The following is a 15,157-nucleotide window of genomic DNA, read 5'->3' on the forward strand; positions in this document are numbered from 1 at the left end:
GCCAAAAACTTGTACTCTTCCTCCGGAGGAAATTCTTGTGTTGTTTCTAGTTTCTCAGATATCGAATTTGCGTAGCATTTCCAATCAATGTTTCGTGTGAGGTCATACGAAACATTGATTGTTTCCGATGGTCTTAATCCGGTGGCGATTGAAATTACGATAGGCAGATGATCGCTACCGTGGGGATCAGGGATTACCTTCCACGTGCAATCCAACCGTAGCGATGTCGAGCAAAGGGATAAGTCCAGCGCACTTGGTCTTGCTGGTGGTGCAGAAATTCATGTCATTTCTCCCGTATTCAAGATTGTCATATTGAAGTTGTCGCAGATATCATGGATCATAGCTGATCTGTTATCATCGTGAAGACAGCCCCATCCCGTACCGTGTGAGTTAAAGTCTCCTAAAACCAACGTCGGTGCAGGAAGGAACTCAATGATATTACTGAGCCGCTGATGCCCAACCGAGGCTCTTGGGGGAATATAGATGGAAGCAATGCAAAGGTCCTTACTTTTGATTGTAACATGACATGCGACAACTTCAATACCTGCAATCGATGGGAGGTTAATGCGATAGAAAGAATAGCACTTTTTGATCCCCAAAAGTACTCCTTCATAGGGATCATCTCGATCCAGACGAATAATGTTAAAATCGTGGAAGTTTAAGGGTATTTCAGAAGATAGCCAAGTTTCGCACAATGCAAATGCGTCACATTTCAGATTATTTACTAGAAATTTGAAAGGATCTATTTTTGGGATTATACTTCTACAATTCCACTGTATGACAGTGATTGAATCCCTAACCTCCAAGGATGACTTAGCCATCGAAGGATACGATCGCTGAAAGAAGGGGCCAATTTTCAGTCATCTGCTTCAAATACGTTTTCACTGTAGGCATGAAAGCAAATAAAATGCTTTTAAGAGGGTCAGAAATATTAAAATTTTTAAAGATCCAGTCCACAATATCAGAGAACTTGATAAGTCCAGCAGTTCCAAGATGGTTCTCTTGTTGGTTTTCAGGGACGCTTGGGGGGGGGGGGGGGGTCGGTGTCCCAGGAAGTGGTGGGAATTCCTTCTTAGAGTTTAGATTTCCTAGACCAGGAGCATTTTTCTTCGGTTTTGCTTTAGCATCACTTCCTATAGCTGTAATTTTTCGAGGCCCTTCTAAAGATATCTTCGAACCCTTACTAGGGAGCTTATGAGAGGATATATTTCTTCTTTTCCTAAAGCTATGAGGGACAGCCGAAGATGTACCTTCCAAAGGGTCGTCAGCATCGCTGTCGTCAGTTGACAAGCAGGCATATGGGTTCGTTGTCTGTTTAGGGGGTGTGGCACTTTTCAGCATATCTGCAAAAGAGCGTTTAGAATGTTCCTTCAGAGAACGCTTCATTCTGTCACCGCGAAGTTTGTACGCGAGACAAGCTGAGAGGTCATGCGGACCCTCTTTACAATAGAGGCACTTTTCAGTATCCTTACCGCAAGAGCCATCCACATGCCCTCTCCCACAGTTAGCACACCGGGGCTTATTGCAGCAATGAGAAGCTGTATGCCCCAATTGTTTACAGTTGGTACAGTTCATTACTCGCGGTACAAAGAGACGAACGGGCAGACGAACCCGGTCTAAGAGGACGTAGTTGGGTAAAGCCGAGCCAACAAAGGTAACTCGATAAGAATCTGTTTGGGGATAAGATTTTGTTCCATCCCCGGCGATCGACACTGAATGCAAGCGTTTGCAACCCAGTATCTTGACATTCTTAAGTAAGGGGTCTTTAAAACAACCTGCTCCGTACTTAAGAATGTCCTCACAAGTCAGAGTCGAATCGGTTACCACGCCGTCTATTTCGACTTCACGAGCTGGTACGTACACGCGGTAGTCCCGCGTAAAGTGCTCATTTCGAACAATCTCGTTTGCCTGCTGAGAGCTGGTTAGTAATACCCTGAGCTTGAGCGGGATAGCTTTTAATGCGAGTCTTACTGCTGTCTCCGTTTATCATCTGGGGGAGGGGGATTAACAACAGAAGACACTATCATGGCACGGAATTGTCTCCGCGCAGATAACAGTAAAGGTATTTACATTCAGTAGGAGAAAATGAAAAAAAAAACTGCACTTAGCTTGTAATCCTTATTCTAGGAGCGGCCGTCGGGACTGGTTCTCGTCGACCGATATATCAAAAACACGGCAGTGCAAAAAACTTCCGAGGAGGAAAAAGCAACAATTGCCTGTGTTCTCTATGTCCAACGGCACTTTCTATTTGTAACGTACGATAACTAGACACAGGTTGTTCAATATTATTACTAGGCACTGTTAAAGTCCACCAACTCAATACAAACGATAGAAAACGGAAATTTTCACTTATTTGTATATTGGACGAAAAAATGACCATGATGGAATCTTTAATATTCTTATTAAAAATCTTCTCGATATTGCCTTGAGACTCTTGGTTAAAATTTTCAACAAGTGTTTTTTATTAGCTTACTTCCCAAAAAGATGGAAAAACGCTAAAGTATTATTATTATTATTATTCGTTTATTTAGAGCCTCGGCTTTAACCGTTTGGTCATTCGCCGAGGTGATATAGTGTTGGGAGGGGAGTTTGGGGATGAGTGGGATGGATAGGATTTATAATTACATTTCATTTGATATAGCTACATTGTATTGTTTATAATATATTGAAATATAATTCCTTTGATTTCCTTGTGGATGATCCTCAAAGTTTTTCGTCTGGGGGTCGACTCTGTTAAGAAAGTGACCTGCAGGTGTCGTTGTCCTTGGGCCGTTCGTTGTGGAGATAGGGTTCCCCCGTGTTGCTTAGTTGTAATTCTGGCTGATAGATGCCGTTGTCCGACCTTGGTTGCAATATTGTGTGCTTTCTTTATAACTTTGAGCTGCTTCGTGTTGGTCGTCGACTCGATTTGCGTGATCAGCCGTTTTCTGTTTGGTTGATGTTTAAGGTCTGTTTAATGGTTCAAGATAGTGGGGCCTGCCGTTGTTTTTATTTTTAATGACTCTGGACTTGTGGAGCTCCGGACTGTGTGGAGTAGGACTGTGTTGGATTGGACGGCCGGGTGTGTTCAGGTGAGGATATCGGTGCGTTTCCGTTCAGACTCTGGTGATACTCGCTATGGACTGGGCCGTCCTCATTCCTTCATTGGTCCATTTTCTTTTTAGCATTTTCAGGATGCTCCTCATGATGATGAGCAGGATAAGGATGGTGACCAGTATGATGAGAATTATTACCGCCGTTGATTGTTTGGAGAATTCCTCCGAGTGTTTGTTTTGTGTTTCCACTATGGTTAGCAGAGTGTTTCCGTGTATCTCGGCACGGTTATTCTCTTCTTCGGATGATGAAAAAAAAGCCCATTCTGAATGCGACTGACTAATACTCTTGGCGATGTTGAACTGGATGGTTTGGGCTTCGGTATCGGAAATTGATCGATATGCGCTTCGGTCGGTGAATCGGAGCGGTGTGCTGTATGATTATTATTGCTGACACCACTTGTTCGACAATTCGATCGGTGTATTCATTTTGGTCTTTATTTTAGGTGTCCGAGTGATTGTCAGCTGCTGTCGGTGCTATTGTACAAAACGCTTAGCTGTTTGTTTACGCTGCCGGTAGGTATAATTTTTAATCTAGTTGGCAGATGAAGTTAATTTCGATTTTGTTTTAGGTTTCTCTTGCGTTTTTGAAGACTTTCGGTCGTAATTTTTTCGGTGTTTGGTGTTTTGGTTTGGGTATCTAGATAGCATTCGGGTGGGTTTGCGTTACGGAGTTAGGTTCCTCTTGCGTTTGTGAGGATTTTTGGTCGTGACACTCAAAGACATTCGAGTAGATTGGCATCTCGGAGTAGTTTAAGGAGTGCATGTTCGTTGTCCGGGTTGTTGCTGAGTACCTCGCGGATCGAGCTGGGCAGACTGTGATGTCTGCGAAGACCGTGAAATTTGGGGCAGTTGATGAGAATGTGTTCAACTGAGAGCCTGACGTTGCATATGGGGCAGGATGGTGGTTGACAATTTGAAATGGTGTGTGCATGGGTAATTCTGGTGTGGCCGGTTCGCAATCTGGATAGGGCTCGTTGCTCCATCCGGCTGCTTCTATCGATCCATTTGTCGGGTTCACCTTTAATTTTTTGGGTGTGCCCTGAGGATGCTCTCCAGGTTCTGATGAAGTGGTGTAAAGCTTTTGTATTGACGCATCTGATGAGGTCCATAGCTGGGACCGTTCTGGTAAGGTAGTGGTTGTTGGACCTGCCTAAAGCTGCGAGTGCGTCGGCTTCTTCGTTGCCGGGGATTCCAGAGTGTCCGGGTATCCAACAGATGATCGTCTGGTTGTTGCACTGTTCCTCTATTGCTTGGATGAAGGGGTGTAGGGAATTGCCTGTTTCGAGGGCGGTGAGGACTGCCAAGGAGTCGGATAGAATTATCGTTGGAGTGTTGGGGGGTTTGGATTTGATTGCGTAGAGGATTGCTGAGGCTTCAGCCGAGAATACTGAGCATGATGAGTGTAGCCGAAAGTTGTGGTTGGATGTTGTGCTGTAGATACCGGCTCCGACATGTTCGTTCAGTTTGGATCCGTCGGTAAAAATTTGATGATGATAGGGGTAGTTCTCTTCTATTAGTCGGTGCAAGTGGGTTCGGACTACGTTTGATTGTGTTCCTGCCCGGAGGGTGCGGGTTAAACTGGTGTCGATGCGTGGAGTTTTGGCAAACCATTCCCGCCGGCGGATCTGTTGTATCCTGGCAAGTTTGGGCATTCTGGTATTATTGTACATTAGGTACAGGTCTTTGGCAATACTGAGTAATATTCGATTGTTGCCTCTTGTTCTTTGTAGGAAGCCGAGAGTCCTTTTGAAAATGGTGATATTGGCGTACCATTGGAAGGGTAAGACTCCGGATTCAACGCAGGCAGCGAACGCCGGGGTGCTAGGTAAGAGGTTGCTTGCCAGACGGATTGAGCGGTTGTAGAGAGGAGCTAATGTCTTCTGCATGCCTTCCCGGTTTAGGCAAGTGATTTCAATTCCATAGAAGATCCGGCTGTTGATTAGGGCCTTGCTGATGTTGAGAGCTGTTCGTCGGTTCCATCGGGGGTGGCAGGAGCTTATTGTTTTGATAAGTCGCAGCCGACTTTCGCAGTCTTTTTTAATGTTCTTGAAGTGGTCGTTGAAAGTGAGCTTTCGGTCGATCGTGATGCCGAGTATCTTGGGTAGGCGTTGAAAGGGTATGTTAGTGTTATCCAGTTTAATTGGATTTCCTGCAGCGACATGGTGAGAGTTGCAACAATGTGCAATGGCGCATTTCTGGGGTGCTATGGAAAATCCGACAGAGTTCGCCCATTGGCCGATTTTCTTAACCGCGGTTTGGATCTTCCTGCGAATGAATTTGAGGTTTTTTCCTGTTGAGACGAGGATTATGTCGTCGGCATAGACAAGTATGTGGAGTTTGCTTGTTATGTTTCGGAATACAGGGTTCATTGCTATTAAAAAGAGTGTGACGGCTAGTGCGGAGCCTTGGGGTACCCCGTTGGTTTCGGTGAAGGTTGATGATCGGTTTCCTCCTATGGTAACCTGGAATTGACGATTTTGAAGATAGTTGCTGAGAAATGCACCCATGTTGCCGGTGATTCCTTCTTTAAGTAGCGTGCGCAGTATGCCTTCTCGCCATACTGTATTATAGGCTTTGGCTATGTCTAGGATGGCTATGTCGGCATGCAGGTTTTGGTCTTTTGCGTCGCGTAAAATCTGACCCAGGGTTCCCAGGTGGATTCCTGTTCCTTGGCCTTGGCGGAAAGCGAATTGTCTTTGGTCGAGCAGTTGGTTAGTCTCTAAATAAGCTGACAGGCGGCGGTTTACCATTTTTTCCATGATTTTTCCAATACATGGGAGAAGACTGATGGGACGGAAGTCTTTTACGGTTCTGTTCCCCTCGCATTTCTTGGGAATAGGGACGACTAAGGCACTTTTCCAGTAATCGGGTAGTTCCCCGCGCTCCCATATTGTGTTATAACACTTCAGTAGTGCTTTTTTGGCGTCGGGTGGGAGATGCTGTATGAGTGGGTAGCTGATGCCGTCGCTTCCGGCTGATTTACCGTGTGCTGATGCTAGTGCATGTTGGAGTTCGGAGCCGGAGAATGGTTGGTTGAACTGTTGTCCGGTGTCGGGGGGAAAGGTAGTTTTGATGAGTTCAAGTTTGGCTTTCTTTGTTAGGAATGCAGGATGTAAGGCATTGTTGGCTGATAATGAGGCAAAGTGGGTGCCCATTTCCTCTGCCATTATGGAGGGGTCTATTGTGGTGGTGCCGTTAGTGTTGAGGGTGAAGCCGGTGTGGCGGCGCTTGCCGTTTAGGGCGTTGACCCTTCTCCAAAGTTGGGTTGTGTTTGAGTCGGTTGAGATTTCTTCTAAGAATCGGGTCCAGCTTGCCTCTTTTGCTTCTCGGATTGCTTTCCTGGCTTGGTTCCTTTTAGTTCTGAATATCTGTTCCTTTTCCTGTCGGGTTGGGTTATTAATTTCGGTTTTTTGTAGTACCCGCAGTGCCTTACGGCGGGCTTTGATGGCGTCTGCCACCTCTGGGCACCACCAGTGGATGGCTCGCTTCGCAGCCTTTTTACCTGTTTTAGGTATGGTTTCGTGGGCGGCTTGGTTCATTATAAGGCCGAGCTCTGTGGCGGTGTACTCCCTGTTAGGTTCTATGTTGATTGATACAAGGCGTTCGTATTCGGGCCAGTCCGCACGTTCCGTGATCCATCGTGGTCTTCGTGTAGTGTCGGGTGAGTGTTGGTTATGGGAAATGGTAATGGGAAAATGGTCGCTGTTGGCAGGATCATCGAGGACCTCCCAAGAGCATAATCTGGCTACTGATGATGAAGCTATGGAGATGTCGATTGCCGATTCGGAGTTCCCGCGAGTGAAGGTAATTCTGCCGTCGTTTAGAATTATTGCGTTGTGATCTTCGATGGTTTCGATTATTAGGTTCCCTCGTTGGTTGCTTTGGCGTGCTCCCCAACGTTCGTGGTGGGCGTTGACATCCCCCAGGATGAGGAATGGGGGATGAATTTCTTCAATTAGTTTGCGGAATTTGTGGTTTAAATTGGAAATGTTTTGGGGTAGGTAAATCGAGACGACCGTTATTTTAAACGGGTATGTGATCTGTCTGGCAACAGCGATCAGATCTGTCCGCAGTTGAATGATGGTAGAAGGAATGTCCTTACGTATTCCAAGTCCGACTGTTTGATAGATGTTCTCCCCGGTTTTAGCTTCCCATGTGTAATTGTGTCCGAGCCATGCAGTAGGGTCGGTGGCGTCGGAGAGGTGGGTTTCTTGTAAAGCCAGACAGATAGGATTGGTATTATTGATTAATATTTGTAGGTCGCCTAGAGAGTTTCGTAGTCCGTTAGTGTTCCATTGTAATGCGAGTGTTGTTCGGTTTTGGATCATTTTTGTTTTGTTTTGTAGAGTTAGTTGATCTCGGTGCATGTCTTTTGTTGGAGGGGTTAGTATCTTAATGTCCTTTTATTCGATTGTTGGGTCGATATCCGAGGAATGATCGGTTTCTATCCCCTCCATTTCAGGAGGGGGTGAGAAATTGTCGTTGGCTCTGCTTGTATTCTGTTTTTTTGCTCGTGGTGATTGGGTAGGGGAGTTTTCTCTATGTTTGTCTGCACTTTGTTGAGGTAGTTTCTTCGATGTATTGATAATTGGGGTTATCTCCGTAAATAGGTTTCCGTAGTTGGCCGTTGCTTTTTCAGGGTTGGATGTGGGGATGTCATCGTTGGAATTGTGTTTGGTTTTCCGGGTGTTGTCTTTGGGATGTGTCCATGTGCTTTGTGACTGGGTGTAGTTTCCAGTAATATGTTTCTTTAGTTCGGCCATCTCAGCGAGAATCTGCATGTTAATTTTTTGGCTTTCTTGTAGCTCTTGTTTCAGTTTTTTTATTAGAGTGTCTTTGCTATTAACCAGTTGTGTGATCTTTGAGCGATATTGGTTTTTGAGTTCCTCGAAGTCTTTTTCCAATTTTTCTGATTTTTCACGCCACTCCTTTGCCTCGTTGCTTGCTACATTAACGAAGGTTTGTTGTTTTGGCTTGTGTAGTTTCCTAGCTTCCGCATAGGTGAGGTTATTGTCGATTTTAGTTTTCACTATTTTCATTTCGGCGATGTAATTCGAACATTTTTTGTATCGAGCGGGGTGGTTTTCGTTGCAATTTGGACATCTGCTGCTCTTTCTGCATGGGTTTTCGCGAGAGTTCTCGTGTTCCTCGCTACAGTTTAAGCAGATCTCTTTCTGGTTGCATGCTTTGCTGCCGTGACCGAAGTGGCCACATCGGTAACATTGCAATGGAGCGGGATAGTACTGCCTTACTTCGGTGCGGATTAACCCAATGAAGATTTTCTCCGGTAGTTTGATACCGGCGAATGACAGAATGAGTAGCGGGGTGTTGGTGAGTGTTCCATTAACAGTCTTAGTAATTCTCCGAACGTCAATAACGTTTTGAGCTTTTAGTTCGGTTAGCAGTTCTGCCTCGGAGAGGTTGATAGTGTCGACGTCGTAGATAACACCCTGGACTCTATTAAGGGTCGGGTGTGGTATGACCTCGACCGGGTAATCATTTCCGAGGCTTTGGAGAGTCCTGAGTCTTGTGTATACGTGCCTGGACGTTGTTTTTAATATGTATTGTGTTCCTCGCGCCGTTTTCGTTGCACTTAGGAATTTGTTGTAGTCAGCCCCGATGAATTGTTGAATAATTTTTTGGATAAGGAAGGGGTTGGGGGGGAGCGTGTTTGTTTGGTTATCATTGATTGTGGGACGTAAAAGTAGTATGTGAGTATCTATTTCGTCACCTTTTTGCATGTATGCGGGGGAGGCACTGGATGGGGGTAAGGGGGGGAAATTATTGAGGGGTGGGGGCTCTGGGCCTCCCATTTTGGTTTTGGTTTCTCGGATGTAGGTGTGGCTTAGTTTACTTACTGTCACTATTTGAATGAGTGGTGGTTGCGTGACTTAGCTCTAATTCAATTTGTTGCTATTCTACTCGATACGCGTGGTGGCTAGCACGCTCGCACTTTGATGAGTCAGCACTGTCGCCGACACACTAAACACTCGTGAAGATTGCAGACGCGACGAAAAGCGGATACCGACACTCGCACGTCCGATCGCCAGGAATGTAGCACGAACAATGAACGCTAAAGTAATTTCTATCCTCAAAGCTGACAAAAACCCAGCAGAAACATCAAGTTATCGACCAATTAGCGTACTTTCTTCTATCAGTAAACATTTTTTTAAAATTATCTTGTTAAGAATGATGTCTCATATAAATGAAATTCAATTTTTTACCAGAGCAGTTTGGATTTCGTCATGAACATTCAACTACTCATCAACTTGTCAGAGTAACGAACATGATAAAAGCAAATAAATCTTCTGGGTTATCCACTGGAGTTGCTCTTCTAGATATAGAAAAAGCATTCGACAATGTTTGACACAAAGATTTAATAGCAAAAATGTATTTTTTATTTAAAAGATATTTTATTCAGGCCTATTTGCGTATAAGCTTTACGTGGCCGATTTAGCTGAGTTTTTAGATAAAAAATTTTTTGTATTGGATCTCGTTGTCACCCTTTTTCTAGGGGGAGAGGAGCTTCCATTTTCCTCCTGCGAGGATTGAGGGGCAGTTTGTTCGTGGTTCGTCTCGTCATCCATTGCCGTGGTATTGTTGTTGATTTAGTTGCTAGTTGCTTTAGATGCGCCTTGTTGTACATTGTTTGCAGTTGCTGGTTGGTTGGATGGTAAGCTGTTAACTGCAGCTGGTGTACTTTGTTCTATAGAGGTTACGTTGGATGGTTTCGTTGAAGGGGATACTTCCCTGTTATTGGTGACTGTCACAGGTGTACTGTGGTTGCTTGGGGTTGCTTGGGGTTGATGTGAAGGAAGCACCGTTGTCCTTTGGTATAGTTGTCTCCTTGTCCGGTTTATCACATGGCTTACCGTAGTGAACAGCTTCTTGGCAATATTGACATGTGGCCATCTGATTGTCATAGGTAACAAGTGATTTGCACGGTATTCTTGTATCCTGACCGAATGTCACATAAGAAGGTATAGGCCTCCTCAAGCGCATGCGTAACAAACGTACACCATTTAGAATACCGGGGAAAAAATTCTTCCACTTTTCTTTTTCGATAGAGAGATTCTCTCCGTATTGGGACATAGTTGCGCGAATATAAGAATCGTTGACGCTTGAGGGAAGGTCATGCACACGCACTTCTATAGCACTATCTTCCATATATACTGGAATGTTGTACTTGATATTTTCATGCTCCACATAGTGCATATTATTATTGTCTTTAGCGAATTGAATTGCATCTCTTTTATAGAACTGGATATAAACAACATTATTGAACTCTTTATAGAACTGGATATAAACAACATTATTGGTCTTATTGCATTGAAGTAAATGCACACGTTTAATGTCAAGATGCATTTGCTCCTTAAGCAAACCTTCAAGTTCTCGTATCGAAGGTCGAATTTTGCACTGTCTGAAGTCAACAATAATTGTATTCTTTCGTACCGGCGGGAGCTTTTGTTCGTTTGGTTCACTCATTTCGAGATCGTTCTATTGTTTACTACACAATACTGTACTTGATTTCTTCTGTCCCGAACGTAAGCGGTTTTGGTTTATCGACTGACTTGGTTGAGATGTACGAGCGAACTGTGCAGCAAAAATGTATGATTTCCAATTTCCTATTTATTTGATCAAAATGATTCAAAATTATGTAACTGATCGTACTCTTCAGGTTAGCTATCAGAATTGTAAATCTGAATTGCTACCCGTACGAGCCGGTGTTCCGCAGGGTTCAAGCGTAGATCCAATCTTGTATAATATTTTCACTTCTGATCTTCCAAATCTACCCGTTGGTTGTCAGAAATTTCTGTGACGACACAAGTCTGTTAGCCACAGGTAGAAATCTAAGAGTGATCTGCAGTCGCCTACAAAGAAGTTTAAATATTTTCAGTGATTATCTGTCAAAATGGAAAATTAAACCAAATGCAGCAAAAACGCAATTAATTATCTTTCCTCATAAGCCAAAAGCTTCTTTTCTTAAACCAAACAATAATCACATTCTCAAATTTAATGGCTTGGAATTGACATGGCCTGATCGAGCTAAATACTTAGTTTAAACGAATGACAAAAAACTCACTTTCAAGGGTCACATTGAAGGAATTCAGGCAAAGTGTAATGAATATATTAAATGTTGCAAAGTGTAATGAATATATTAAATTTATATATATTCTAAGCTCTGTTCAAAAAACAAACTGTTAATTTATAAACAAATTTTCAGACCAGCCATGCTTTATGCAGTACCAATTTGGTCAAATTGTTGTTCCACCAGGAAGAAAACGCTTCAAAGGATTCAGAATAAAATTCTTAAAATGATTTTGAAGCGTCCTCCCTGGTTTAGTACAAATGAGTTACACAGACTCACAAATATAGAACCATTAGATGTAATGTCACATAATATTAAAAGCAAATTCCGACAAAAATCGATGCAATCTTAAATTGAATCGATTCGCTCTATGTATTAGTTAGTAAGTTAGTGTATTAGTTCCGTTTTCCCATTACACAATACAAGTAGGTTTAGAATTTTGCCTACACAAAAATATCAATATTGCGGAAGCAAATGATATTCTCATGGTAATAACCAAATCATATATATAATAGGGCTGAAAAGTCACCACTTGTGGCTGAACACCCAATGCTCCACACAAGGGTTTTGAAATATTGCAACCTAGTATGAGAATCATTCAGTCGAATCATCGATTCGATTTTCTGAGATAATTGTTATCTTGCGATTTACTCTTGGTAAATTCCACCGATCATTATCAGACTGTAAATTTTTTTAAGGGCCGTGAAATACTAAGAGTATGAAGTGGAGCGAAGATATGTAGAAAAATTTTCAGAGACACGAGTTCTTGTAGCATCTTCTACCGGATTGAAAAGGTTGTATACAATATAGAGAAATATCGAGCAGGTTCTGTCAAATTATCGACGATCACCAACACTGCTTTTAACACCGAACAAAATCCCACCTTTAGGAAACTCATCTTTGTTGGAAACACTTGTTAAATTACTAACTCATTTGCTTGTTAATGTTCACATTTATATCAATCTCTAGATTATATATTGAACTAACCTTCTCTTATTTCTGCTTCTTTCACACGCCTCTCGACCTCTCGCTTATCATTAGCGACTTGAATGTCTTGAACAAGTTCTAGTCCATCTCGCAAAAGTTCTGATATAATACGATTACTATCGCTCAGCCTGCGACGAATATTCTCCTTATCGTTGCAATATTCTTCACTGACACTAACAAAGAAAGCATAATTAAAGCTCAACATCTATAGGATTGCTATATTTATATGTATATGTATATGTATATATATATATATATATATATATATATATATATATATATATATATATATATATATATATATATATATATATATATATATATATATAAATATATATATATATATATATATATATAAATATATATATATATATATATATATATATATATATATATATATATATATATATATATATATATATATATATATATATATATATATATATATATATATATATATATATATATATATATATATTATATATATATATATATATATATATATATATATATATATATATTTATATATATATATATATATATATATATATATATATATATATATATATATATATATATATATATATATATATATATATATGTATATATATATAATATATATATATGTATATATATATATATAACAGTTCGGCTGAAAAGTTCGTATCGTTTAATAAAAACACAAATTTTTTTGCCAAAATTCGTTTTTATTATTCAACATAATTGCCATCAGAGGCGATACAGCGATTATAGCGATCTTCCAACTTTTCGATACCATTTTTGTAGTACGATTTGTCCTTTGCCTCAAAATAGGCCTCAGTTTCAGCGATTACCTTTTCATTGCTTCTAAATTTTTTACCAGCGAGCATTCTCTTGAGGTTTGAGAACAGGAAAAAGTCACTGGGGGCCAAATATGGAGAATACGGTGGATGAGGGAGCAATTCGAAGCCCAATTCGTTCAATTTCAGCATGGTTTTCATCGACTTGTGACACGGTGCATTGTCTTGATGAAACAAAACTTTTTTCTTCTTCAAATGAGGCCGTTTTTTGAAATTTCGTCCTTCAAACGCTCTAATAACGCTATGTAATAGTCACTGTTGATGGTTTTTCCCTTTTCAAGGTAGTCGATGAAAATTATACCATGCGAATCCCAAAATACAGACGCCATAACCTTACCGGCCGATTGTTGAGTATTTCCACGCTTTGGGTTCGGTTCATCGCGTGCAGTCCACTCAGCTGACTGTCGATTGGACTCCGGAGTGAAGTGATGGAGCCATGTTTCGTCCATTGTTATATATCGATGAAAAAATCGGTTTATTTCGATATAAAAGCTCCAAACACTGCTCAGAATCATCAATTCGTTGTTGTTTTTGATCGATTGTGAGCTCACGCGGCACCCATTTTGCACAAAGCTTTCTCATATTAAAATATTCGTTAATAATATGTCCAACACGTTCCTTTGTTATCTTTAGGGTGTCAGCTATCTCGATCAACTTCACTTTACGATCATTGAAAATCAATTTGTGGATTTTTTTCACGTTTTCATCGGTAACAGCCTCTTTTGGACGTCCACTGCGCTCATCGTCTTCGGTGCTCATATGACCAGTACGAAATTTTGCAAACCACTTACGAATTGTTGCTTCGCCGGTGCAGAGTCTGGATAACACTCATCAAGCCATTTTTTGGTATCGGCGGCACTTTTTTTCATCAAAAAGTAGTGTTTCGTCAACACACGAAATTCCTTTTTTTCCATTTTTTTCACAATAACAAAAGTAGCTTCACTCAAAATGCAATATCTCACAAACTAATAATCAGACAGCTGTCAAATTTATACATGTATCTTTTGAAGGTTGGTACTAACTGAAAATGGTATGGATTTAATTCTAGTGGCGCCCTCTCATAGAAACGATACGAACTTTTCAGCCGATCTGTTATTTATATATATGCGAATATTGTAAAATTGAGTTTTGTGTTTGAAAAAGTCAATTACATAACTGTTTAACGGTTTTCATGGTTTGCGATCAATTAGCACTATGTCATTTTATATTTTTTTCTGAAAGCTGAAACATTTTTAAATAACATATCCAAAAATTGGCGATGTACATTATTTTGGTTGTGAGTTATAATTTTTTGAAAATTTCAAGTTTTCGTAGTTTCCGTGTTTATTTCGATTTTCTAAAAAAAAAAGATATTATTGATTAATCAATACCTTTTCAACCACTGTATCGATTCTTCTAATTTTTGGCTATATTTGAAATAAATTTCGGTAGTTTTTAGGAAAAATATGCGAATATTGAAAAGTTGAAGTTTTGTGTTTGCAAAAGTCGATTGTAAAACTTTTTAACGGTTTTCATGGTTTGCCCCGGGAGCGGGTCATTTTGCCGAAAACCATTTCGCCGAAAGACATTTCACCGAATGGGTCATTTCGCCGAATGGGTTATTTCGCCGAAAGCCGTTTCACCGAAAAGAACATTTCGCCGAAAGCATGTATTTACGTGCGTAGTGTCCAATTGTTTGGTCAACATATACTCTCATAAGTTTAAGATTCTTATGGATGATTCAGAATATTAAAACCATAAGTTGTTGACACCATTTACATGCCCCTGATCCAACCGATGTTAACGTAATCAGACTGCGCTTGAACATTAAGCGTCATGCGACATCTGATAGTAGTCCTCCAGCGAGAATAACGAGAAATTCGGCAGTGGCATTATCATCGGAAACGCAATTAAAATTTTCAGCAAATGTTCAAAAGAAGGTTATTTAACGAGCACGATTAGTTAGGCGACAGACAGATGAGATTATTACTGCTTTTCACGAAGAATATAACCGTAGAATCGACGGAGATCAGTTTTTTCGTGTAAATATTAGCAATAAGGATGGACATGCTCTTTTGATTGTCGCCAATGAGGACATAAGAAGGCTTAGACAAGCAAAGTTTTGTATTGCGAATGCAACTGCTGATGAATGAGTTCCTAAGCGATTC

General features: G+C 41.0%; 1 protein-coding gene across 2 annotated transcripts in view; it reads right to left on the reverse strand.

Moving 5' to 3' along the window:
• LOC131439081 (dynein regulatory complex protein 1 homolog) overlaps positions 1-15,157 on the reverse strand; it is a 248,026-nt gene that overhangs the window by 202,153 nt on the left and 30,716 nt on the right. For both annotated transcript variants that reach the window (XM_058609668.1, XM_058609667.1), the window contains exon 2: positions 12,172-12,344. In XM_058609668.1, the coding sequence (XP_058465651.1) occupies positions 12,172-12,344 (173 nt within the window). The remainder of the gene's footprint in view (positions 1-12,171; positions 12,345-15,157) is intronic.

This window comes from Malaya genurostris, chromosome 3, assembly GCF_030247185.1.
Source record: "Malaya genurostris strain Urasoe2022 chromosome 3, Malgen_1.1, whole genome shotgun sequence".
NCBI classification, from domain to species: domain Eukaryota; kingdom Metazoa; phylum Arthropoda; class Insecta; order Diptera; family Culicidae; genus Malaya; species Malaya genurostris.